The 27,477-nt window shown below is 36.7% G+C and overlaps 1 protein-coding gene across 1 annotated transcript in view; it reads right to left on the reverse strand.

The window, feature by feature from the left end:
- LOC140241092 (uncharacterized) overlaps nucleotides 1-27,477 on the reverse strand; it is a 329,537-nt gene that overhangs the window by 255,117 nt on the left and 46,943 nt on the right. Inside the window, exons 7-10 of the mRNA XM_072320859.1 lie at nucleotides 26,595-26,790; nucleotides 15,499-15,532; nucleotides 11,435-11,450; nucleotides 1,146-1,166 (exon numbers count right to left, since the gene is read on the reverse strand). Of these exons, the coding sequence (XP_072176960.1) occupies nucleotides 1,146-1,166; nucleotides 11,435-11,450; nucleotides 15,499-15,532; nucleotides 26,595-26,790 (267 nt within the window). The remainder of the gene's footprint in view (nucleotides 1-1,145; nucleotides 1,167-11,434; nucleotides 11,451-15,498; nucleotides 15,533-26,594; nucleotides 26,791-27,477) is intronic.

Consider the following 27,477-nt stretch of genomic DNA (forward strand, 5'->3'; position numbering starts at 1 on the left):
TTGAGTATTTTGAGAAATTTAATAAAGAATTATTTGTTTTGATTATGTCAAGAATTATAGTTTGAACTATGAGAATAAAAAGGCGCGGTTACCCAAACAATGTCGTAGTTCGATTAGACAGTCATGATGGGTAAAGTGAATTCATGACTTGACTAATCCTTACTGAATTGATGATCACTTCTGTAAACCATCAGTTATGTCTTGTAATCGTAGTCAAAATTCTTTTGAGCGATGAGACGAAAACCAACAAACAAAATGCCGTGTATCATCGCTCGAGATTCCAACATTTGGCGTCACCCGACCAACAATAAATGACAAATCAAATGGAATATTATGTTGTGGGATAGCAGACTGTGTTACGATTTTTAAATGTTTCGAGCAATTGTTTAAAAAAAAAGAGAGAAAATGAGGGCAAAGTTCAAGAAATTAGAAAAAAGCACGTAAATGCAGGAGATCATGTTTGATAATCAAAGTAAGAGATTACAATCGGCCATGCGGATGTCTATGATTGCCTTATTTACATGTCTGATTTCTGTAAACTATGTGATATTTAAATTTAAGTTTCCTTCCCTCCTTGATAGAAGTTTTGTTGGGTTTTCGCTAAAGGCATTTATTAGGAAACGCTGTAAAAACGACAACAAATGCCTACTATACACCAAGATATGACCTATACATACATGAAACACAAAAAAATCTCTACGTTCTGATATAAATCAACTGCTTGTTTGTTTGTTTGTTTGTTTGTTTGTTTGTTTGTTCTAAATTACCATGGTCTTTGTCGGGGGAAAGATGAAGAAAAGTAGTAGAGTGTATCACTCTCAAATCCGGATGATTGCGATAAGTGTGTATCCCCGCCCTTTCTATACAGGTAAACGATTTAAGCTTGGTATGCTATTATAAAAGCCTGCATGTGTCACGCGGAAGAACTGATTCCGTGATCACTTTTAGCCTTTCATAAAATTCACGTTTTAAGATGGTAACGATAGCTTGTAGGAGATAGAGTAAGTTAGCGTTACTGACTGTGGTTCTGAACACAAAAGGAGACTGAAAAATTCCTTTACAAATTAGCAGACATAATGCCGATCCTCCAACACTGTTGCTCCATTCCGTCATTGATTCTGCTATCAATGGCGAAGAAAGAATACTGGTTGCGTGATTATCCACCCCTTGATAGCAGGAAGTTTACCTTTCATTGTTTAAGGCTTCGTTGATGCGGGGTTTACTCGGATACAAGGCGTGAACATTGCCGTCCGAGTTCTTTCATTCGAAATTCCTCAGAATACGCAATTCAATGGGCAATTAGCGCTGCTACTTGGCAAAGTTGTTAGCCAACCCAATTCTTTGCAGACTTGACCTCTCACATGTCAGCTACACGCAATACACGGCAAACAGCTATCATTACAAACATTCTGATTAAAAAACAAAACAAAATGAAGAAGCACACTTTTGAGAAGCGACACAGCTTTCTGTCCCTTTCTCAAATAGGTCCTACTTCTAAAAAAATACACAGATGACTAGAGTCAGAATATCCTCCAAAGGGAACACGAGCTATCTGGGCATTAATAATGTTTGTCTTCCGATTTCTCTCCATGCCGTCACGGCCCAAACCATCATAAGTAATAAGGCAATAAGTTTCATTAACCAGGGAAATAATAGTACGCATTACATACATTTGGCGAATTATCACACAAATTGTCGACTTTATAAAAACGAGAATAATTGACAACTTAGGCCCTACTATATCTCCAGAGATGAACTTTTAAACAGCAAGTCACATACCAGGGAACGAAAGTTATGATTATTTGAACAAATTCATAAATGAAGCCAATTAATAACCGTTGTAAAAGTACACACACGCATAAAAAAGGTTTCGAGTTCGATATGTGATCATTGTATTAGTTCATAGATAAAGTATCATAAATTTTGCGTGATCGTTCGTTGGAATTATTTTTTTCAGTGCGATTTCTGCGTCATGTCAATCACCATGTCATTGAAATGGAGTGCGTGTATCAAACGAAACTCGCTGGTCATGCAATCAATAGCCTTGGTCAGCTCACTATTATTGCGTAATTCTATAGCCCTCGCCGCTTGGCCGCCGACGCCGCCGCGCGCACCATGCTTTGTTTTGTCTTCAAAGGGGTCAAGAGCAATGCCTCATTAGCATACACCCTAGCAACGGAGGCGGAGTCTCGATCTGGCAAGAACAATAGGTGCGAAACGCAACGCAAAGGCGAGCGTTCGAAAAAAATGTAACCGAAAAAAATTGTCTCAGAAAAACGGTGATTTGGGACACTTGTACTCATTTTCACACGCTGAAATTTTCTGTACAAACAGATAAAACATAAAGGAATCAAAATCCGTCATAAAAAAATTTCGACCCGAGTAGTGCTTCCCCTTCATTTTCGGCTCATTACGGGAAAACTCCCCGTGCGACTTATGACTCATTTTGTCGGAGCGCCACACATATATCTAATCTGTAGAAACGCAGAGAAATAAACCAAAACATGTCATGAGAAGCAACAATATCATGAAAATAAGGAATAACAAAGCAGTGTTATTTAAACATATTGGTGCAATACAAATGAATAAAATAGAAAGCGCCATCCATATTCGTGAAATTAAAGCCATCGATATATGGGATAAAACAATCACTCCCTTCAGCACTCTGCCGTTCGTAGTTCATGGATTTTGTGAACGTTCCTTTTCGTAGGCTCGTAGTCATATTTTGAGTTAATGCCAATTAAAAGCCGCATTGGCAAGGAATTCAAATAAGTTTAGATAGTAAAATACTGTCCGTCATAATAGGTATGCCAATCAACAAAAGCAGGAGCTACGAAGAAAGTCTGTGTAAATATAAATACAACAATAACCTGTAAGATTTTTCCTACAATTTTGTAAAGGATTAATGAACTTAAATATTGCTCATCAAACCGGTTTCATTATCCCAATGTTCGAAACTTTTAATCGCGCCCAGATCATAAATCTTCAATGTCATGAAAGAAAAGTTGTCTCACACCATCAGTCACATAAGCAGATGAACTCGAAATTGTTCTATGGGCATATCAGCTTCGAACCCCCAACCAACAAAAAAAAAACCCTAAATGATGAAATGATTTATAATACAAACAACGGCATTACAAACAATATGTTTTCTGCATATCCTGAAACAGAATTCCTCGGGGGTGTTTCAAGAAGCTGTTCCTAAAGCTATGAACGACTAGCGAGCATTAGTTATTGTGCTGAATTATGTAAATTCTGATAAGTATAGCACATCACAACCGATCTCCAGTTGCTCATAAGGTGTTCGTAACTTTACGAACAGCTTTATGAAACATGGCCCAGATACTGTTTTCACAAACATTAATAACAACAAACAACAAGTTTTCTCGAGATCATGTAGTTCAATATTCCTGTTACTGATTTCAGATGCACACAGGCCCTATTTTGTGATAAAAACCAAGCAGACCTTCATTTTCTTGCAGCTCGTTGGTTTTTAATCTCTTCAAAGGATTTCGTGCTCATCAAGACCTGTAAAGCTTTTAATAGGGAAGTTCTCATATAGGCTATGGGGTGAAGCTGAAAAGAGGCTTAAAAAATGGGTTTCGTTCCAGCAACACTGGCACTACTTTTTGAATGCGGAAATGTGATGTTTTGTACATCCTAAATATCCTGTAAAAGGTTCTCCTCGAAATATCTCGTAGTTTTCGCGCAAATCCATATTTTAGGTTTCCATATTAATGTGCGACCAGCAGCCCAATACGCATAGCGTAATTTGGCTGCGGATTGTAGCATTCAGGATCATGACAGAGTAGTATCGCATACAAATGTCAACCTAAAATCGAATAATTCTTCAATTTGAAGACTTATAAGTAAAGTTGAAGTCTTGACAACAGGGTTCGTGCAAAGTTTAGTTCTACAAATAGTTTGTTTCTGTTCGAATTGATGACTTAATGTGACAAGGTCGAGAGGAATCTGGGAGAGCTACACTAAATTGACTGCCTGCGCATGCGCACACATCACGTGCACACAAATTTCGAATCCAGTGACTGGATAAGATGTCTGTGTGCGCATGCGCTGGCCGCCACTTCAGTGTAGCTCTCCCAGGTTCCTCTCGACCGAGTCACATTAAGTCATCAATTCGAACAGAAAGGGACTATTTGCAGAACCAAACCTTGCACGAACCCTGTTGTGAATACTTTAACTTTAATGGTAAGTTTTCAAATTGAAGAATTTTCCGATTGTAAGTTGATATTTGTCCGCGATACGACTCTGTCATGATCCTGTATGCTACAGTCAACAGCCCCATGACGCTATGCGTATGGGGCTGCTGGCCTCAGTTAGTTTCCATAGTGTTTCTAAGCTAAAATACATATAAACATTTATAGCACTGCTTTTAGTCATATACCTAGAAAAAAAAAGTTTTGGTTTAATAGTTGCACTTTATCGGATGTTTTATCTTTTCCTGAGGTTGGCTATGCCAAGAAGGTCAAGAGCAAAGTGCCTCGAGACCATGAGAGAGAGAGCAGTGACTGACAGTCCGAGGTCATGCACAAGGCAAATGCCTCTGTTCAAAGACATGTTCAATCAAATGACTGATCATTCAAGGCAAAAAAGGAAAAAAAAAAGCAGCGTGTTTGTTTGCGTGTGTGTCCGCGTGCATGTGGGAGAATCTTATTGTACACAAACACACACACACACACACACACACACACACATGCACACACACACACCCATAGGCACACACATAGGTATGAAGGTTTGATATACGCAAGTGTATTAAAATATTATTCTACATGCCTTGGCCATTTATCCCATTAGCATCATAAAAATCATTATCATAGACATGAACACACAATGACATAATACATGTATTGATCAGTGCATTACACATATACAGGTGCATACAAACACTGACATACATTATACACTCACACGCACACATACAAACTCATTTACACACATGAGACAGTACTATTGGACAAATCATATTGTTTATCAGTAAACGTGTTTATTTTTCTTCGTCTTCTTAAGAAGCTTTAATATATTTAGATCACATTGCAATCACATTGTTCATGAAATATCATACAGTTCTTTCGAAAATTAAATTTCCATCAAATGTCCTGAAGTTTTCATTGCTATCATTACGACATGGTGGGACACTCTACCTCCTTTCCTTACACGTAAGATAGCTCAAAATAATAATCATTCAAAATTTCTAGTTTTAATAAACTTCCTGGAACATTCCATGGACCAAAAATCCTTGAAAGGGTGTATAATTTTTGAAAATGCCGATATATAAAATAAAGGCAACATTATAGTTTACCCATTCGTGAGTGAAAACTGGTGGATTCTGTTTCGGAGGTAATGTGTACCTGAAAATTTTGGAAATAATCAAACAGGTTCGGCATTAAAAATTGTGATAACATTGCCATTAAATTCCAATATCAGAGGATGTGTGCAACCTGACTTAACTTATTCACAATTTTCATTTGGCTGGTACAGTACTAGTTTTAACAAACTGATGTTGTACTCACACTTACTAAACTTTCTACATGAACCTTCTGTCTCAGTACTGATTATAGTTACATCTTTTTTTTCAAGAGTGGGAGAATTTTTTATTTTGATTTTAGTCATTCAGTTTAAAAAAAACACACACACTTATTAGAATACTTCAAACCTAATCAAATCATAATAGTGGGCAGAAATGTTTGCTACAGGGCGAACAATCACATACTGAGGCAAGGAGCCAAAACATATTGCATAAACATTGACATTCAAAATACAGGATACAACATATTACAAAGATATTTCATCATGCACAACTTTGGTAAGATGTCAATTCTTGAATATTAATCACATTGACAAAAGCATTGGTGCATATACAGTACATTCTGTGGTTTCTGAACATTGCACTGAAGTTCTGTGTGTGTGTGTGTCTGTGTGTGTGTCCTTAAACCATCACTTCAAAAATTTTGCTACTTAAAATATAACAGAATATGGGTCCACTTCTTTCATGGACAACTCATGGTAACATGACGATGTATTCTTTCTTGAATATTAATCATATTGACCAAAGCATCAATGCATAAAAACATAATGTTGTATCTGAACATGGCACCAAAGTTTCTTCGCATGCACACATGAACGGGTCTAGGGCAATTACCACCTGGGCAATTACCCCGCACCCTCCCCCTGGCCCTAATCATAATCCTTATCTTGAACCTAACCCTAACCCTAAACCAAACTCCTAACCCTAATCTTTACTCTAAACCTTACCACCAACCAGTAATTGGCCGGGGGCAATTGCCCTCTGGGGTTAATTGCCCGGATACCACATGAACTCCATCTCTTCTCAAAAAGAAGTTAAAAAGAAAATTTATGTTAAAAACTTCGCTACTTAACATAAAACAAATATATTGCTCCATTCATCATGGACAACTTATAGTAACATGACAATGTATTCATGCTTGAATATTAATCATAATTATTGACCCGTTTCCCTTGGCAAGTGATGAGCAGGTTGACTCTGTTGCAAATGATGCATTTTACAGGCAACACAGCAGAACCTGAAGAGCTTCCAGAAGAAAATCTTGATCTTGATGTGAGCGTCTTAGGGGAGGAAGCAGATGCTCCTGCTGACGGACCAGGCTCCTCCTTCAGCTTTCGTTTCCTAGCAAGATTCAGGCGTTTGCATTCTTTAAATCTCTTGTAGCACATTTCTTGGAATCCTTTATGATACAATGGAGAAACGAATAGGGATGATTAGCCGCTGGATTTTGTGAGGGAAAAAAGGCTTAAATGCTAGGGGGAGGGTTGAACATTACACTCAATATATTTTTAAATGTACGGTAGACTATTGACTGCTAATATTTGAATCTTGTATTTCCCAATAGACCCTAGTACTATACCAGGTATCAGAATATCCATACCAAATTAATCATTAATTACAACACTCATGATCATCGTCATCATCAACTACTTCAACTTGTTCTTGCAATCCAATTACTGATTTTAAATTACATCTTCAGCTTTTAGCATCTGATTACAATATCAATTATCGTAATTATGAATACAACAACTGCCTTATCATCATTAATAGGCCTACTAGTAATCTTTCACTATCACCACCACACACTGCTTTATAATATGGCACAACTTATAGTAATCATCTGTTTTAGGGAGTTAATTGCTGAAATTATATTTTTGCCATTGTTGTTTTTAAGACCTATCAAATATTGATAAGTTCATTCAATGAGACACTAAATGTGTGTTTTGAGGGGGATTCGCCAATTTTGAGCTGAGAGAAAATAGACTGGATGGGTTTTTTTTATATTAATACCCCCCCCCCCCCCATATGATTATGAAAATATAAGGTTACATGCAGTTTAGACCTTTTTCAATCCAGTCCTGTGTGTCAAGATTTCTACGATATCAGCTACAATGTACATCATTGTCATCAACCTGACCATGGAACAACATGTAAAATTACATCTACATTATAACGGCGCTATGCCATTGTGAAATTCAAGATATCTAAAAAGTAACAGACACACTAAGTTACTGCATTAGCGCCCATTTTATCATACACAAGCGACGTTCATAGCTAACGTTAGTCATTACGCAACATAGGCGAAGCCAGGCATAGACAATCGACTGTACGTATTAAAAGTAAAGTTTAAACTAACCTGTATGGGCTGTATGTCAGGTTTGTATGTCAAGGGCTTATTATCACGAACAAGTCAAAATTATGTAATGATTCAATTCAAAAACTATCCAAAGTGCTTTATTTTCAGGGAGTCAGTACACTTTCCAATGACAAAAATAGACAGATTATTGATCAATCGATGCACTGCAGTCCGCTGATTAATGTAGCCACATTCTTTTCTCCTTGCTTATAGTTAACAGTAAATTTGTTAACACTCTGATAAAGTTATAACCAATGACTATTGTGAGAATAATCATGATTTGTCCAAAAAAAAAAAACCCACACACATTGCCAGTGACCAGAAACCAGTCAATTGAATCAGTATCTACTTTTTTTTTTCATTTCTACAGATTATTATCGATTAATTCGTCTTTTTCCGTCTGTCGTCTCCCTACCGTCTGTTTGACAGTTTCATATTCTTTTCTTGAGAGTTAAGACGAATTATGGTACTTGGCAAATTTTGACATTTCATTTATACCAGTGTATTCACCGAGAGCAAGCACATATACATAAAAAGGAAGGTTAGGTCCGTGGAGGACGATTGGTATGATGTATAATACATCAACACACAATGTCATCGCAAACACTGCATATGCGATGTTCACTCTTCTGCTATATTACTCCAACTCTAACAAGCACTTAATTAACTATAGAATATTTTTGCTTTTCTGTTTGCTTTTTACTAGAGGTCCCTCTTCAATGACCGTACAAATAATATTCGGATTGTACATAATGTGATCAAAAGTCTGAAGAGTGACGAGCCCCCCCCCCCCAAAAAAAAAAAAAAAAATGAAATGAGGATCATAGGTATTAAACTTGTATATTATGCATACTTCTTGTTGATTTTACCCGACATAATGATGCTGAGGCAGCGACTGTTGAGAAGAAATTTTTAAGCTTAAAATTTAAATTCTTAAGACTGAATATCAAAAGACATTGCAATGTACACACCCATCGGGCCAAGCCTCCTCCTGTATGAGTGATATTTGCAATCTTCGCCACTGCTCTGTAAATGCAACGTCAGATCGCAAATCTCGCTCAGGCCCGGTTGCGTTCATGACATTCAGTGTACTCTCTAAAAAAGATCGAGTGAAAATATTCACTCTTAAAGGAGTGAATACAAAAAAACAGTGAGTATAGCGGCTGCCCTCACAATCGGGAGGTCGTGGGTTCAAACCCCGGCCGCGTCATACCAAAAGACGTTAAAAGATGGGAGTTGTTGCTACCTTGTTTGCCGTTCAACAGTTGAAAAGGTTAGAGCAACGTTGATCTGGCGCTGCTCATTGGCTGCCGGGCCCATGATCAATTGGGCAAAAAGAATTTCCATTCTCGGACAATAAAATTCGGAGTTTGTATCCAAACAATTATTATTGTTATTATTATTATTATTATCATTATTGGTATTATCATTATTATTCAGAGTAAAATTGGAGTAAATTTCGAGTGAAAATTTTCATTTTCACTCATTTTGCAGTGACCTCAGGGATCACTCGAAGAAAATGGAGTGATCCCTGAGGTCACTCCAAAACGAGTGAAAATGAGAATTTTCACTCGAAATTCACTCCAATTTCATTCTAAATTCACTCTTTTTTGTATTCACTCCTTTAAGAGTGAATATTTTCACCAATTTTTTTTTTTTTTAGAGAGTAAGAATTGATACAAGAAGTTCATTTTGATGACACAATTTTTGGCAAAGCGTCAATAATTATCTACATCAAAAATTACTGGCACCTTCAATAAGTGAGAGTGTTTAACCCTATTAAGCCCAAGCTATTTTGACCCCTCGCAGGCCCAAGGGGGGGGGGCACATTGTGCCCCCCCCCCCGTATAACTTTTTTATTATTTGATGTATCATCGTCATATTTGGCACGTGGGTAGAGTAACTCATACTCTACATGACTGTACATTTGAATTTTCACAAGGTCACCCATGGAGGGCGCTATTTACCAAAATATAAAGAAATACATAGGAAATATGCTAAAAACATGATTTTTCTGTATAATTTCTTTATCCCCATTATATATGTCTTATTATAGACCAATCATTTTCATATTTGCCACAAATGATAAGCAAGTGGAATTTTATTATTTGTTATGGTTTCAATTTCTCAAGGTCACCACATGGGGGCGCTATTCATATCAACATAGTGATACATTATGAGACCTGGGATGAAATGTTTGGGATGGGTACATGTATAGTTATGACATTTCATTTTTGCATAATACTGGAATTTTGAGATTGCAAATTGATAATATGATAAACTAATGATATTAGAGGCATAACTTGGGTGAAGGAATCAAAATAACTCAAAATATAAGGGCAATCTTTAGAAAATATTATTGTTTTCAATTATCTCTATTATATATATTGTTTTATGCCTCTGTCTCATAAAAACAAAGGAAATAATAAGAAAAACTTTCCAGGACCACAATTACTTCAAATTTTGCTCCTTCAACAAATTTCAGCCAAGAAACACCCATTTCATACACTGTAATGCTGTTAAAAGAAATGGGAACAGAAAAAAGATGCAAAATCTGACTGACATGGTTGTCAGTTTATGGTTGCCATGGCAACCAGCAACACCAAATATAGCTAAATTATATATCAAAATGTTCGCAATAAGATTTTAGGAAAAGTCACCAAATTTGGTTGAAATCGGATCAAGGGCGAAGGAGTGGCAAACGAAAATCTGGTAGGGGGGCACAATGTGCCCCCCCCCCCTTGGGCTTTATAGGGTTAAAGTCAGTAAAACACGCAAAAACATGCATCAAATTACACCATTTACAACATCGAAATGCAAAAACTTCCCCCTTCCCCAGAGAAGGGGGGACATTCCCCTCCCACCACTAATACCTCCCATACCTCCCCCCCCCCCCCGCTCCCCCATTCAGGGCAATGCTATACGTTTTTGAAGAGTTGGGGGGGGGGGTCAATATCGCCTGTCAGTCAAATGAGAAAGACAATCAAAAGCCCAGAGAAATAACAACAACAAAGTCTTTTTTTTTTCTTTTTAGGTGTGATTTTCGCCGAAAGTCGCCGGACAAGCAATAAAAAAAACAGCAAACAAACAAACAAACAAAAAACAAGAACAAGAACAAAAATTCTTCATATTATTGCTGCCACTTCCCTCCCACTGCATATTTCATGCAAAAGAGTGGGGGATGCAAACATTCAATCCCTGTAAAGTGTTTGTGTGTGTGTGTGTGTGTGTGTGTGTGTGTGTGTGTGTGTTTGTGTGTGTGCGGGGGGGGGGGGGGGCAGCCACCCCCCCCCCCCCTCCTGCTCCGATTATGAGCTGATTGTGACTATGATGGTGACTATCGCCGAACATCCCCCTCCCCCTCTCCTCAGTACGGATTTACGCCGTTGCTAATGACGCCAGTCATGATTCAATCCGATACCTATCGAACGTGCTTTATTTTCAGGCAATCAGTACACTTTCCAAAAATAGAAGAATTATTGAATCTTTTGAGGCACGGCAGTCTGGTGATTAATGTAGCCACATTTTTTTCTGTGTTTATAGTTAACAGTGAATTCATTAACCTTCTGTTGAAGTATATGACCAATCTCTAATCTAAGAATACATTCGTCATTTGTAAAGAAGAACAGACTGCGAGTGTCCAGAAACAAGTCATTTGAGTCAGTAATTACATTTTTGCATTTTCTACAAATTTTTGTCGCTTGTTCTTCATCTTTTCCCGTCTGTCGTCTCCCTTTCGTCTGTCTGACAGTATGATCTCCTTTCCTTGAGAGTTAAGACGAATTACGGTGCTCGACAAACTTGTATATATCATCTATACCGGTGTTTACAGCAACGCCACGGATGTTCGGATTAACGAACCCTTTTTCATTTTCAGATTAACGAACCTCTAGGTATAGGGAATTTGTGTGTTTCGGATAAGCGAACCTTCGGAATAACGAACAGCACCCAGTCGCAGTTATGGTCCAAGTTATGCAACGCACTCATCAAAGAAACTTTTTAGAGCGCATGCAACATTTTAACTTTTGATCTCGAGATTCTCCGAAACAACTTGTCATCCCGCAGAATCACGTCAGCCAATTAACTTTCTCTGGAAACTCTTTAGATATATAGTATTGCTAGCAAATATGAAAGGGTGCCAGACAAGTTCTTAAACCCTTACCAAAACTATGTTTTTCACTTAAAAAACTGCCCTTCATATCCAATCAACAAGGTACGTACGGATTTAGTCCATTCAACCCATTTGTGAAATAGCAGGAAGATGTTTCATGACCAAAGGAATGGCATATCGTCGCTCTGGAAAAAAAAAAGGCGGTTATTTGGTGTCGCATGTTTTTCACTAACACAAAGTCTACATATATATATATATATATATATATATATATATATATATATATATATATATATATGTATATATATTATATATGTATATACATACAATGCATATCATGTTTAACTAAAATATTGTAGGATTATTCCTATGTTATTTTGAGGTACAATTGGGTAAATATCGCTCATTCAACCAAAGTTCCTGACCCCAATGTGGAATCAAACGATTGACAAGAATGTCTGACCGGAGGGACAAACTAAAGGCAAGCTCGACTTCAAGTAGCTCCTAATTTTTACTTAGAATTCACACTTCCGCTATCACAGAAATGAGATGATGTGACACTCGATAGCCTTTTGGATGCTTGGAGAATCTTATGTGGTGAGTACGCAATTTTTTATCGTACTTTTTGCACACTTTTACCTACTTTATACTTAGTAATCTCACAGCATATTTGGATTACGGACAAGCAGCAGTCCCCCCTCCTCCCCCCCCCCCCAAAAAAAAAAAAATATATATATATATATATATATATATATATATATATATTCATGTGGTGTAACTGGATTGTTCATCTATACAAGACCTGTGTTGCCTTATCGTGCCCCACTCATCCCATTGAAATTGCCTCTGCTTGCTCCGCTGATTCTAATGAAGTTGCCTAACTGGACTGTGTAGTATTATAGATTGTTCTTGACAACTGGTTTCCTTCTCAGCGATACAATGGCCGGTACTCGGACAACAAAGAACCTCATTAGATCCTCCAGGATTATGACCTGCTGAAGGTCATGAAAGAGGCTGTGATGCAAGCAACTGACTCGATGAACAGGCTGGGCAGATACTTGATCTTCAACATAAAGTAGACCCTTCAGAACGAGATCTTGCTATACTCAAGGTCAATGCTGAAAAAGACCGCCACCTGATCTCAAAACTACAATCTGACCTGAATAATCAGGAGCAGTACTCCCGCAGAAACAGTTTCCGCATTTCTGGAGTCCGGGAAGCTGATAAAAAAAAATACAGAGGACGTTGTCTGTTGGATCGCCCACCAGGACCTCGGATTGGAGCTACGAAAAGACGACACTGATCGCAGTCACCGCTTCAACGACGGTCTCCACCACCAGTCAGATCATCCAAACCGAGAACGATAATTTTGAAGTTGACATCATACCGACTTCGCCAACACCTGCTCACGAACAGAAAGAAGCTCAAGAGCACCGGGCATCTGTGAAGACTTGACTGACTCCAATAATATTCGTTCTTTGAATAAAAATGTTGATGAGCTAAAAAACTTGTATGAATGTAGTTTAAGTTCAAATTTTGATATTATTGGTTTATCGGAAGTGTGGAATGTGAGTAACACATCTTTACTGGGAATAAAGGGCTATAATCTTGAGACTGAATGCCGCCACGGACATGTTAGGGGTGGAGGTGTAGGGGCTTACATTCACTCATCATCAAAATATAAGCGGCTAGGTTTCACTGCAATAGCACATGCAGAATCCCTGTGGCTTGAGCTTTTATGTGATAAAAAAAAGGTCATTGTTGGTGTTGTTTGTCGTAAACCCAATACCAACATTATAGAATTCCAAGAATCTTTCTTGAATGTATTGCATTCTTTAAAATTGGATAGACATAATTGTTTGATTATGGGTGATTTTAACATCGATCTTATTGATATTGGAAAAGATTCAGAAAACTTTCTAACTGTCATGCATTGTATTGGATTGTCTCAAGTGATCTCTTTTCCACCTAGATTAACCCAAAATTCTGCTTCCTTGATTGTTCATTTGTATACAAATATGGACATGTTTAATATACATGAAGGTGTTATCGAGGCTGATGTTTCAGACCATCTTCCAATTTTTACTGTCTTTGAAAGTATGTTTTATTTTAAAAGTATCGTCCCAACTTTTAGGAAAGTTGTACGATCGTATAAACATTATGATGTCGATTTATATTGTTTAGACTTAGCCAATGCAAGGTGGGATTATGTGTATAAGTGTAAAGATGTGAATGATGCATATTCTGTATTTTACAGTATATTTCGGGAGGTATGTGATAAACATGCTCCGTTAAGAAAGAACAATAATACTAGTCATTCAAAATGTTACCCTAAAAATCCATGGGTAACAAAGGCGATTTTAAAATCAATTAAAAAGAAATACAAATTGTATAAAAAGTATAGGTCATCAAATTTTGATCTAAAATATGAAAGGGAGTACAAGGTATATCGAAATATTTTCACTACTGTTTTGAAAAATTCCAAACGGGTTTATTATAGTAGTATGTTTAATGATAATAAGCAAGATTCGGGTAAAACATGGAAAATAGTCAATGAGTTGTTAAATCCTGGTAAAGAACACACTGCAAGTTTAGAAATTGAAGAGTTGGTGGTTAATAAAGTTGGTCAAGTTCAATCGTTTTTTTTTTTCTGCAAAAGAAATAGCAGAAGAGCTTAATGACTATTTTGTTACAGTAGGACCAAAGTGGGCCACTAAGATTCCTGAAACACAAATCAATCTAAAAGAATTCTTGAGGGAAAAGAATAATATATCGTTATTTTGGAGGCCAGATACAGAGAAAGAAGTGTTCGATATTCTATTCGCATTAGACTCTAAGAAATCACATGGATATGATAATTTACCAGTAAGATTATTAAAGGATGCAACAAGTTTTGTTTGTAAGCCATTGCTTTACATTTTTAATTTGTCCTTAGAAACTGGAATTTATCCTCAAGCCTTAAAGATGGCCAAGGTAACACCAATATATAAAAAAGGACCAAAATCGGATCCTGGAAATTACCGACCTATCTCCGTTCTGCCAATAATTTGAAAGGTTTTAGACAAAATTGTAAATGATAGACTGGTTGATTTCTTTTAGTCCAATGATATTTTTTATAAACACCAGTATGGCTTTCGTAAAAGATACAGTAAGAAATTGTCTTTAATTGATCTTGTAAATACACTAATGACATCACTTGATGAAGGAAAAGTAACACTTGGTATCTTTATAGATTTTAAAAAGGCTTTTGATACGATAAATCATGATATTCTTCTATGTAAACTGGCTCATTATGGTATTCGTGGAATTCCACTTCAATGGTTTGCTGATTATCTGTCCAACAGATCTCAGCTGCTATCTTATAGAGGAATGGTCTCGACACCGAAGACTATAACTTGTGGTGTCCCGCAAGGGTCAGTTTTGGGGCCTACACTCTTTTTGATATTTATACTTGATATTCCACGCTCTTGCTCTTTCTTTAAATTCAGATTGTTTGCTGACGATTCAAATATCTTTCATACTTATGCTGCTCACCAAAAAGAAATGGATGTGAATGAAGTAAATGAAAACCTGCACAAAGTTCAAACATGGTGTTATGCCAATAAAATTATAATCAATTTAAAGAAAACAAATTATATGGTAATCAGAAGGAAACGCCAGTTAGTTGCGATGAGGGGTGCAATAAAACCATCTGACACAGACATTGATGAAGTGAGTGTTGCATCCTTCATCGGAACTCAGATTGATTGTCATCTTACTTGAAAACCTTACATTCAATTGGTAAATAAATGTGTTCGAAGGAAAGTAGGTGTATTGTATATATTAAGACAGTATGTTCCGCAGCGCATTCTTGTGCTTTTGTATAAATCTTTTATACAACCACACATATTATATGTGACCGTGCACCTCAAAACGAACATAAAGTCGCACACACTGATTTTGCGTGAGGACTGAAAATAAGTGAAATGGGTCAACCTAGCCGAACTTGACTTTTTCATATTTTCTAAAAGAGCGGGTCTTCTTTTACATTATGCTAAAATTTGGTATCATAAAACGTGCAGGAAAGTTTGTTTTTTAGCAGTTTATCTAGAACATTTTTTGGTAGAATAGTGTGATTAGATGTGTCTTTAGAATCCCTTTTTTCATTTCTGAAAAACCTTGTCCACACTCTTCACTTTCAACTCTAATAACTTTTGAAAGGATAGTGCTACTGCTTTGAAAGTTAGCATTAATTATGGACTGAATGTGTTAATGAGGCATGCTTAATTTCAGTTTGATCTGATAATCCAGTCATTGTTGTTACTCTGGTGGTTTACTTCCTGTTTTGTTTTTTTTTGCCCCATTCATCGCACAGCCAGCACGGTTTGGTAAAGATTGAGCGCTTGAATAGACACTGTACTTCAGAGCCTCTTTTCTCAGTTCACACTTTTCCTGAGTTTGTGCTTTCTTTCCAATATTTAGATAGGTTAGGAGAGTCCATTCGATTTGAGTTATACATCATTTTAAAGCTTAAAGTCTGCTCGTTCAGAATATGGTCGTAACTACAAATTCATGTCTGGCGACTTTTTGTTTGTTTTGAGGTGCAGGGTCACATATGGTATTGAGGTATGGGGCAGTACTTATAAATCTCACTTAAATTGTGTACATATATCTCAAAAAATGGCTCTGAGGGCTATAACATTTTCGACTTTACGAAAACATTCAGAATCATTGTTCCAACGATTCAAACTTCTAGATGTTGTTAGGTTACATACGTTCTCAGTTTTTAACATTTGTGTACGATTTCTGCAATGGAACTATTCCGCACCCTCTGTATGACTATTGCCAAATTGTACATCATACTTACAGGATAAGAACAAATGAAAAAAAGAATGTTGTACTTACCAAAATTTAGAACCACACGGCGACAATTTTCGATTTCTTACTTAGGACCAAAACTTTGGAACACATTGCCACGAGAAATGCGTGAACAAAGCAAAAGATCTACATTTCGTAAATGCCTTGCAGATTTCCTTCTCTAATATATATTATATACCCCATCGAGTATAATTAGTTTTCTATGTTAGAAAATGAATGATGTACATTGTATAAACAAAATAACAGCCATTTCAACTAACCATGTAATAATGTTTCTTTTGTGTTTAGCTTTTAGTATGAAGATCAAGGTGACCAATCTCGACTAGCACTTGTGCTAACTTTTGGTTTCCTTGTTAACAACAACAACAACTTTGTAGAATTACGCTACATGTATCATATTTAAATCTCAAATGTCATTATTTAATCATGTTATTGTAAAGGAGTAATAGATAAGTATTTTTTTTTCATATATGTATTTAAATACAATTGTATTATGAATGAAAATGTACATGTTCAAATGTTGTTGCTAATAAAACTTCAAAACTTAAAACTTCCATCGATCTCTTCTCCATGATGCCGTTCTTGCCAGTGGAACACAAAACAGCAAAGTTGTCTCCACTTGTTCTCAAGATGGCAAAATCATTGTCGCAGTAAGGACATCACACAGAAAGACAATGCGCAGACGAATCCACAATAAAGCAGATCTGACAAGGTTGTAACCTGCGTGTAATTGTCGTTTTCATAAACATAGCATTCTCAGTTTTATGTTAGGTTTGTGCAGTGAAATAATATTAGTTCTCTTTGTAATTCTTATAATCTATTCTCATCCTCATAATCATTACTGAAATATGATAACCGAACATCATTTTACTTCTAAATAGTATATGACTTATTTTTCTTATGTCCTTCAGTTTGATCTATTCACTTTATATAATGTATGTATGCGGGGCTCCACACTAACTTTTTTATTTGGTGGCCCGATGGGGCCAAAAATCATCAATTTCAAATTTTTAGTGGCCCGAGAGAAAAATTTGGTGGCCCCCAAAAACAATAAAAAACATTAAAATTCCTGCTTTTTTTTTTTGATGAGTCGAATATTTAAGTTTTATCATAGTAAGAATTGGAAGCTGGACATATCTACTCATAAATAAACCACAACAAACTCGTAACACTCACTCTCAGGCACTCATTTAGTCCTTTTCATCCATCCTTTAAACAAATTTAACTGCTGAATGGTAAGACTAAGTATAAATATTCATTGCCAGGCACATGGGTTGCATCATCTTAACATAAATTAATGACATTTTTCAAAAAAATTTGGTGGCCCGACTTTCATTTTTGGTGGCCCCGGGCCACCGGGCTACCGTTAGTGTCGAGCCCTGATGTATGTATGTATATATATATTTTTTTCATTTTGTGTGCAATAGTGTGTTATGTTTTGTAAGCGTACATTTCTAGGATGTCTCCATGATATTTATTTGGATACTTTCAATGAATTTCTATCACCACCTGAATCTGAAATATATGATTCATTTTAAACAAATTGTACACCTGAGGAGTTTATAGCGATTTTATTGAATATGAATATTCAAATATACAACGAATTATTTGATTACAAGTGAGCTGCGCGGAATTCTCTCTTATCTTGTTCTGATTGTGAAGAAGACGACAACACCGATTTTATTACATGTTTAAACGCAGAGTTTGATATAATTGATGTTTCAGTACATTTTTTTTTTGTTTTTTTGTTTTGTTTTTTATTGTTCCATATTCCACATTTCAACAAATACATAAAACATAAACATCACAATACAAAAGCCTGGATGAATTGTCAAGTACAGCTTATAAGACAATAAAACATGTGAAATATGAGGAATCTACATAGAAGCATTGCTTGTAGGGTGTAGATTCCCAGATGCGGATGTGAGATTATTTCTTACTTGGTTATGTAATTAAAGGAATGACAATTTGTGAATTGGAAAAATATAAACGCCAAAAAGTAAAAAGAAAAAGAAAAAAACAAAGAAAACAATGTCCGCGGCACAGACTTCTTGAGTGTTGCGTGATCACCCGAGCGAGGTACAAGTCAGATGCAGTGTACAATAGCAGAGATACCAAATGTGTACAAAGGAAGCTCAGGAGATAATACAGAAATCACGAGCGAGGCACATGTTACATAATCGATAATGTCAGTAATGTGAAGTATGAACAGAGAATATCGAGGAGGATTGAAGAATAGCTATAGATATGAATTCAGAAAAACTAGTTTAATTTTATGTTTAAATGAATAAAGAGACTGAGATTGGATTATTTCTCTATCCAACTCATTCCAAAATTTAGGTCCTGTAGTGGTTATTGTTTTTAAAGCAGATACGGTTCGTACAGGAGAAAGATGAAAAGAATCTTTTTGTCTAGTAGGGTAAGAATGAACTTCAGTATTTTTGACAAACATCGAAGAAAATACATCAGGGAGACCACCTGAGTTTAATTGATACATAAATGACCCGATATTAAATGATATAAATCCTGGATCTTAAGTGTTCTACTGGAAAAGAATAAGATATTAGTGTGTTCGAAAAATGTGGCGAAGTTAATTATCCGTATAGCTCTTTTCTGTATCAATAATAAAGAATTAAGTCTAGTTGTACAACAGTTTCCCCATGCCAGGATTCCATAACCTATATAAGGCAAAAATAGAGTAGAATACAATGAATGCAGAACATGTTTAGGAAAAAACTGTTTTAACTTATACATAACACCTACATTTTTTGATAATAATTTACGCAAAGAATCAACATGAACTTTCCATGTCAACTTACAATCAATATAAAGACCAAGGAATTTTATATATTCCACCTGGTTCAATTCTACGTCGTTTACAACCAACTTACCCGGTAAAATATTGATTATATTGCTAAAAACCATAAATTTTGTCTTGGTCAAATTCAATGACAATTTATTAGCCTGAATCCACTTAGATACTGATTTTAATTCAGTATTTACGGTATTCATTAAAACATGAGGGTTTCGATTTGAATAAAAAATACTGGTGTCATCGGCAAAAAGTAGAAAATAGAGCAGAGAGGACGAACTGCGAAAGTCATTCATATAAAGAATAAACAATAAAGGACCTAGAAGGGATCCTTGCGGTACCCCACAAGTTATAGGCTGTGAACTGGACACATGGCCATTCAAACTAACAAATTGAGTTCTTCCAGTAAGGTAACTTCTAAACCACTCTAAGGCCCTCCCACGAATTCCATAGTGTTGTAATTTGTATAATAATATTTCATGGTTGATTGTGTCAAAGGTCTTGGAGTAGTCAAGAAAGATACCTACTGTATGACACTTGGCATCGATCGCTTTGATAATTTTCTCTATCATGAGTAAAATAGCGTGAATTCTGGAATGCTTTTTACGAAATCCAAATTGATTTTCATCTATTACATTACAGTCATTTAAGAATCGGATTACACGTGTGTACACAATCTTTTCAAGTAATTTAGAAAAAGAGGTTAATAACGATATTGGTCGATAATTTCCCAGTTCGTCCTCTCGGCCCTTTTTATATATCGGGATAACTTTAGTGATTTTCATCCTAGTAGGCACTATACCGTTCAGCAATGACAAATTAAATATATGGGCGAGAGGTACAACAAACTCATGTATAACATATTTCAGAAGATAATTAGAAATTCCATCATAACCAGTACTTTTTTTGGCTTTAAGATTATTTACAATGTCAACAATTTCGGATTCTAATACAGGCATAAAAAACAAAGATTGATTATTGCGATGACTTAAATACGTAGAAAAAGGTATATCCGTTTCCGGAATAACATCAGCTAAATTAGATCCAACCTTCACAAAATATGAATTAAACGCTTCAGAGATTTCATTATCATCTCTTAACTCGATGTCATTTACACAAATCTTATGGATATCCGATTTATTTCGTTTCTTCTGAAGAACATTATTAATAACTTTCCGTGTGGATTTAATGTCCTTCTCATGGAGAAGAAACAGTGAAGAAAAATATTTCTTTTTTGCCTCACGCAACACAGAAGTAAGAACATTACGATAACTAGTATATTTGCTTTTAGCAGCATCAGTTTTTTGAGACTTGAATATATAAAAGAGCTTATTTTTCCTATTGATAGACCTCAACAAAGATTTCGATATCCAGGGGGATCGTGGTATCTTTTTATAATTTGATCTAGATTATGATCTTATCGGAAAATGAAAAGAGAAAAGAGGAGCGATCAGATCAACAAACTTATCATATGCATCATTAGGCTCATTCGCATTGAGAACCACTGACCAATCAATATTTAACAGGCTTTCCTTAAATCTTATAATATTTTGTTCAGACATAACACAAGCTGTAGAATTCATTTCCCAAGTTGCTTTTTCTAACTACCACTTGGAAAATGATATGAATGAGTTAATTAGTCACATTCCAACCCTAACGATCTTTTTGTTTCGCATTTTAATATCATAAGTTTGAACAAAAGTTTTGATCAAGTTCTTTTATTTGTTAATGAGCTACAATTTAAACATATGATTATTGGCCTCAGTGAAACTTGGCTTAATAAATGTCACCTTCTTCTCAATACATCATCAAGGGTTATAAATTGCTATCAATAATAAGCTGGTAAAAGAGGTGGTGGAGTAGGCTGTTATGTCAAACGAACTTTGAATTGTCAATTGTTACATGAATACAGCATCGCCTAAGAATGTGTAGAGAGTATCTTCACGGAAGTTATAACTCCAAACAAAGGTAATATTATCCCGGGGAAATTTATCGACCTTCACATTCTAACCCTACTGAGTTCACTGGATTACTTCACAATCTCCTCTCTGATAAATACTTCGAAAATAAGACATACATTATAATAGGGAGATTTTAACATATAAATCTCCTTGATTAAAACGATATTACAGTTTGTCAATTTGCCTATAGAATGGTATCATTTAAATGAAATTTCTGTATTAATTCTTATTACACTGAGATGTCATGAACGCGACCGAGCAGGGAATGGTGCAATATGATGCAAGTTTTTGTTTGTTTTATCGACTTGAGACGGTCCCCTTTGTTTATGGTAGCAGCATTTTTAATGTAGATTGTTAATGAACAATTTGCCTATAGAATAGTATCTCCTTCCCACAGTGAAAACTTTTGCATTTTGATGTTGTAAATGGTGCAATTTGATGCAGGTTTTTGCGTATTTTATCGACTTGAAAGAGTCCCACTAAGGTAGCAGTACATTTTGATGTACATCATTATTATACAATTTGCCTATAAAATGGTGAAATTTAAATAAACTTCTTGTATTAATTCTTACACTGAATATTATGAACGCTGTCTGTTAAGTAAACACAAAGAAAAAAAAACACGCGCACACGAGGGTGTACATAAGGGGTATTTCTCCTCCCAAACGAAGATGATTTTGTATTTTCAGACCTGAAAATCAGCGATCTGGTGCCAACTTTTGGTGCAAAACAACTGTAGTTTTTTGCAGCCCCCTCCCAAAAATTCATAATTAATTCAAACAAAATGCCATGTAAAGCACTGTAAAGCGGGTTTCTGCTGCAACATTGACCATTTTGTGGAATATTTTCCTGCCAATGTATATTAAAGCTGGATATTTTTTTTCTAGTTGGTTGATCTAAATGTCCACTCCTTTTTATTTCTTTTTCTAATTATAGGAGTATACCGTTGAATGTTTTGCGTAGAGGAAAACGAGGCTGCTTTGATTTTTTTGATATTAATGAAGAAGGATCTCATGCACACTTTATCTGAATTTTGTTTATTTTTCACAAATACACACGCAAATACAATTAAAGATCTTGAATAGCTCAGGGGTGAGGGAGGGCAACTGACGGGGTAATACCCTAGCAACTCTCCTTTTCCATCTCTCATAACGAATGTCTTCCTTTTTCCATTATCTGGACAACCTATACAATTAATTGGTCTAAAGGTGGACTTGGGGCTTCTTTGCCTAGTGTCGGTCTCGTGAGCCTTTTAAGAGTAGCGTCGGGCTTGTTGAATTTGTCTGCGCAGTGTCGGACTCGTGACACTTTTTTTCGTAGTGTCGAACTCATGGGCTGTGTAACTCGTGGGCATTTTTTGTTTTGCTAAGATGTCGAAATCGTGGGCATTATTTGTTTAGTGCCCAACTCGTGGGCTGTATAACTAATGGGCTGTATGACTTGTGGGCTGTTTGACTCTTGGATATCGGTCAAGTGATGTGCACCATACGTGGTAGCGGGAAAACTACCCTACAGCAAAATGAACTCTTCCAGTCTCCCTCCAAACCAATCAACTTCTCTAAAGCTCCCACACCAGATAATCGAGTAAAGTTGCAATTTCATTATAAAGGAATTCCTAATCTTTTTCGTCACTTCAGCGAGTTCATTGGTGATCGTGACGCAAGCACGTACCTGCGTATTGAATCTCTAACGTTTCCCATGCAAACCCGTCTTTGCTTTGAATTGTCTGGAATGGAATGATTTACTGTTGTCGGGATCTTCAACATGCAGCGGCTCCGTTTGAGCTTACATCACCCACCTTTACTTGTTATTCTTCAGCACTCGGAAATCATATTTATCATTTATGATGATGACCTAAATAACAGCCATTACCTTATTGTCTTGTTCCTTGTTTTCTTGCATCTCCTCTTCTATACTATCCACACATACCGACGTTATCCATCAAAAACTGTGCACCATATCTGTGACTTAGACTCTAATAAATTCCAAAGTTCTCCATCCTCTTTCAATTTACCTTCCCCCATTGGGTTTTTATCCTCTGATTTCGACTCTCCACACGTTTGGGATTTTTTTCCCCGAATATTCACAACAGTGTACATCTGATTGTTTTATGTTAATCCTAAAAATGCAAAATGGAGAAGATGGCTACCCTCTCCCACACCCTCTCTTTCCACCTGACAACTTCCTTGCATCAATAAGTAGGCCTACACATGGGATGTCGCTCACGCTGGACACGAACCACAGTTTCGTCTTTATTATCTGTGAATATCTATTTTCTGAAAAAAACAACAACCAACTATTCGCCAAAGAGGTGCAGCAGTTCAGGTATTAAATTTGCAAAATCTTCCTTGTCTGAGAGGGGGATCCTCCTCTTCTAGACCCCTCCCACCCCCAACTTGGTTGCTCCGTTCCCTCGCACAGTTATTCCAACTCCAAGTCTCCCTCCCCAATCGTGAAACGGATCGACGCCCCTGCCCTTCTCATAGAATGAAAGGGAAAGGGGATTTCCAGCGGTTTTTCTACATCATTTTTTTGTAGAGTATACCCTGAAATCAGGTATGATTTAGAGGTCCCTTTTCATTTCTTGAAAATCCTTTGCACATTCTTCACTTTCAGCTCTAATGACTTTTGAAGGATGATGGTATTGACTTGGGGCTGAAAGTTGGCATCATGGGTAAAATGGGTTTATAGATCATGCTCAACTTCAGCTTAATCCGATAATCTCCCCATTGTCGTTGCTCCAGTGGTTTACGATCTGTTTATTTTTCAACCCTTCATCGCTAGCCACCACTGTTCGGTATTAAAAGATTAAGCGCTCGAATAGACCATGTCCTTCAAAGCCTGTTTTCTCGGTTCACACTTTACGGAGTGTGTGCTTTCTTCAAAGTATTCAGATGTGTTAGGTGAGTCAATCTGAATTGAGTTATACATTATTCTAAAGCTTAGAGCCTGCTCTTTCAGCATGTTAAAAATCTATATCTGGCAATTTTTATTATGCCTCCGCCACGATGTGCCGAAGGCATTATGTTTTCGGGTTGTCCGTCCGTCCGTCCGTACGTACGTACGTACATTGTATTGTACATTGCATTGTATTTTTCATGGAAGTGCGCCCTCTTAAGGCGACGCCATAACTGGGGGCCAAACAGGTCGGGTCGGCAAGCGCCCTGGGTGCGTGGCAAGGGTGCCAGCGGCAGCCTGTGCTTTTACCACCCGGCGCCAGCCGGCCAGCTATCTATCTCTGGCGCTGGCACCGATCGACGCACATGGCTTTGTGACAACTATAGAGGTTATTTTTTTTTTTTTTTTTTTTTGCTAGCTAATCAAAAATAGATAAAATCAAACAACTTATACCGACTAAGAGCGAATGGGTAGATGACATACGGCTGTAGCCAAAACTTGAATTTCAAGGTAAATATCACTTTTAAGTCAAATTCAGAGTTCCAGGCCAAATTCAATAGGCTTATGGTCAATTCAGTGCTGAACATTGAAGAAGTGAAAACAATATAAGAATTTAACGCATCTTGAAACATTACCAGCTGTAGTGTAGGCTGTAAAATGTTTGTGACAATAATAACGTCTAGCCAAGAAGTGTATTCTAACTTTGGCAAGTAGGACACCAAGGATTAAAAAACAAACAAACAGTGAATTATCAAATTCTTTGATCTACACTTGTCTTCTAAGATGAACAACATAGTTTACGAATATGAAGTGATCACCTAATTAAATAGAGAATCTAGCAGACATAATTTGTTTCGAAATCTGTGCATTTTTATACCGTTGTCTTTCACTTAATTGTCTTTAATTTTGCCTTAATTTATCATGCGTCAGCGGTGTCTGAATTTCATACACTGCCCTGCAGCTTCCATTTCCATTTTTTCTGTTATTTGTGCACCCAACTTTACTGCACAATATGTTTTCCTTATCCTTCCTTTGAAGCTTTTATTGTAGATCAATATGTTTCAATCACTCAATTTGTCGAAAAGAAAAGCATTAAAAGCCGCTGAATGACTTTTCCCACAGTGAGTAAACAATCACGATATTAGCGCGACGGTCGCAGGCGCCGCCGCGGCGCAGCGGCCAGGCTCGGCTAACTATGCGCGATGGGTACGCTAGGCTGCTGAGCTGCAAGGCAACTCACTGGGTAGCTAGCTCGCTGGAAGCCCCTGTTGGTCCCCAGTTATGGCAACCGTTATAGCGCCGCTAGCGGCGGTAGGTGAATAGGTCATCGAAATTGAATCGGTCTATACAGTGCCCAAAGGTATTTTCTTGAAACTTGGTGTGGACATGTTCTAATCCTGCTTTGTTATTCAAATTCATGAATTTCTACCGTCGACAGCAGTACCCGCTGCATGCTATAAGGATTAGAACCAACACTTGCTTTCGGGCGAAAGCTCGGTGGTCCAGTGGAGATGACGCCTGTCCGGTGATCAGGAGGTCGTAGGTTCGAATCCTGCTCGAGTATGTACGCCCATGATTTTTTTTATCATGGCTACTACTAAAACACTGATCAATTCAGTGCTTATTTACGTCGATGTAGGGCAATTTGTCAATCAGTTGCAATTTCATTATTAGTTTCAAAACTTAATACATGCATTACCTAATGGAGATTCTCCGGGAAATTTCGAGCCAGAAGGTCAAAGGTCAAAGGTTAAGGGTCAAAGGCCAGGTTTCAATACCCCCCTTCAAAAAAAAAAATCTATTTTGTACCGTCATTACATTCTTTCTTCATACCTGGGAAATTACTCAATGCATAAACTTATAAAAAGGTCCGTCAGAATTCAAGTAAAAATTCTCATTTCCCCAAATATGTGTACCTGCACTTTTAGAAAATCATAACAAACCCATAAGACATTTCTGACAAACCTGTCATTTCAATATTTTGCCAGTTATGTGAAACTGTCATTGATCACACATTGTAAAGACATTGTACTATACGCCTATTCGGAGAATCATGCATTATGGCGGAGGCATCAGTCGCCATAGCGACATTTCTATTTTTTGTATGTTTTTTTTTTTTTTTTTTTGCTTTTGTGATGCATGGACTCATATAGCAACAGCAACAAGTTTGAGTTATCTTATTCACCTATGGAATTCTGTTCAAGAACAAGACCCTAGAATTACTATTTACAAATATCATATAACACTTGAACTTGAGCTGCATAGAATACCTTTACAAATGAAGCTATTGCATAAAGGTCTTACCTTGCAATCTGAATCACTTGCGCCGAGGATTTTGAAGAAATCCATGTGAAATTGTGAGTGGAGTATCGTGAGTTTCTTCAACTCATGGCTTGAACAGATACTCTCCGCCAATTCATGCGACGTAGTTCTTCCACAGGTCATATCTTGAATGGACAGTGATCGCTGATGGGAATGAATAGAAATTGTTGCAAAATACAAATTGATTATAAACCAAACATTTTCGCAAAAGATGACATACAGTTGCTTTGGAGTTGAAACAATGGAAGTTGAATTAAATGGAAGACGTAACACACTGAATAAATTTCGATATTCACACTTCACAAGAGTTGCTAGCTAATATTAGAAATAGCTTCACCAACTTCCGAACGGTCTGCAAAATACAACGGATGAACGTCATTTCGAAAGTGTTTGAAATATTGTCATCATGATACGAAAAATATTTTTTTTTTTCAATGATGCTGCACTTGATACATAGCAGTCACACCTAAATGCAAAATTTTGCGTATTTATTTGTGTGGTTTTGGGCAGATTTTATCTTTTCAATTTAATTCGATTCAAATTAGATTGTACTTCCAAAGGCAAATTTTTGTTGATATAAGTTCAAGGAGAAAAAAAAAAGTTTGATGTATTACAACAATATATGAAACTGATGTTCCAAATGATTGTGTCATTAGAAAAGAGAGGCCCACGTGAAAGACAAGTTTGTAAAAATATGGGCCACTCAAAAACAGAACTTGTAATGCTGAAAAAATGGATAAAATCACTACACAGGCTCAAAACGCTCACTGTTAAAAAGGAGAAAGGACAAACAGCAAAAGAAAATGGGAAGGGAGGTTAGAGGAAGAAAGG

This window comes from Diadema setosum, chromosome 17 (genome assembly GCF_964275005.1).
Source record: "Diadema setosum chromosome 17, eeDiaSeto1, whole genome shotgun sequence".
Lineage (NCBI taxonomy): Eukaryota > Metazoa > Echinodermata > Echinoidea > Diadematoida > Diadematidae > Diadema > Diadema setosum.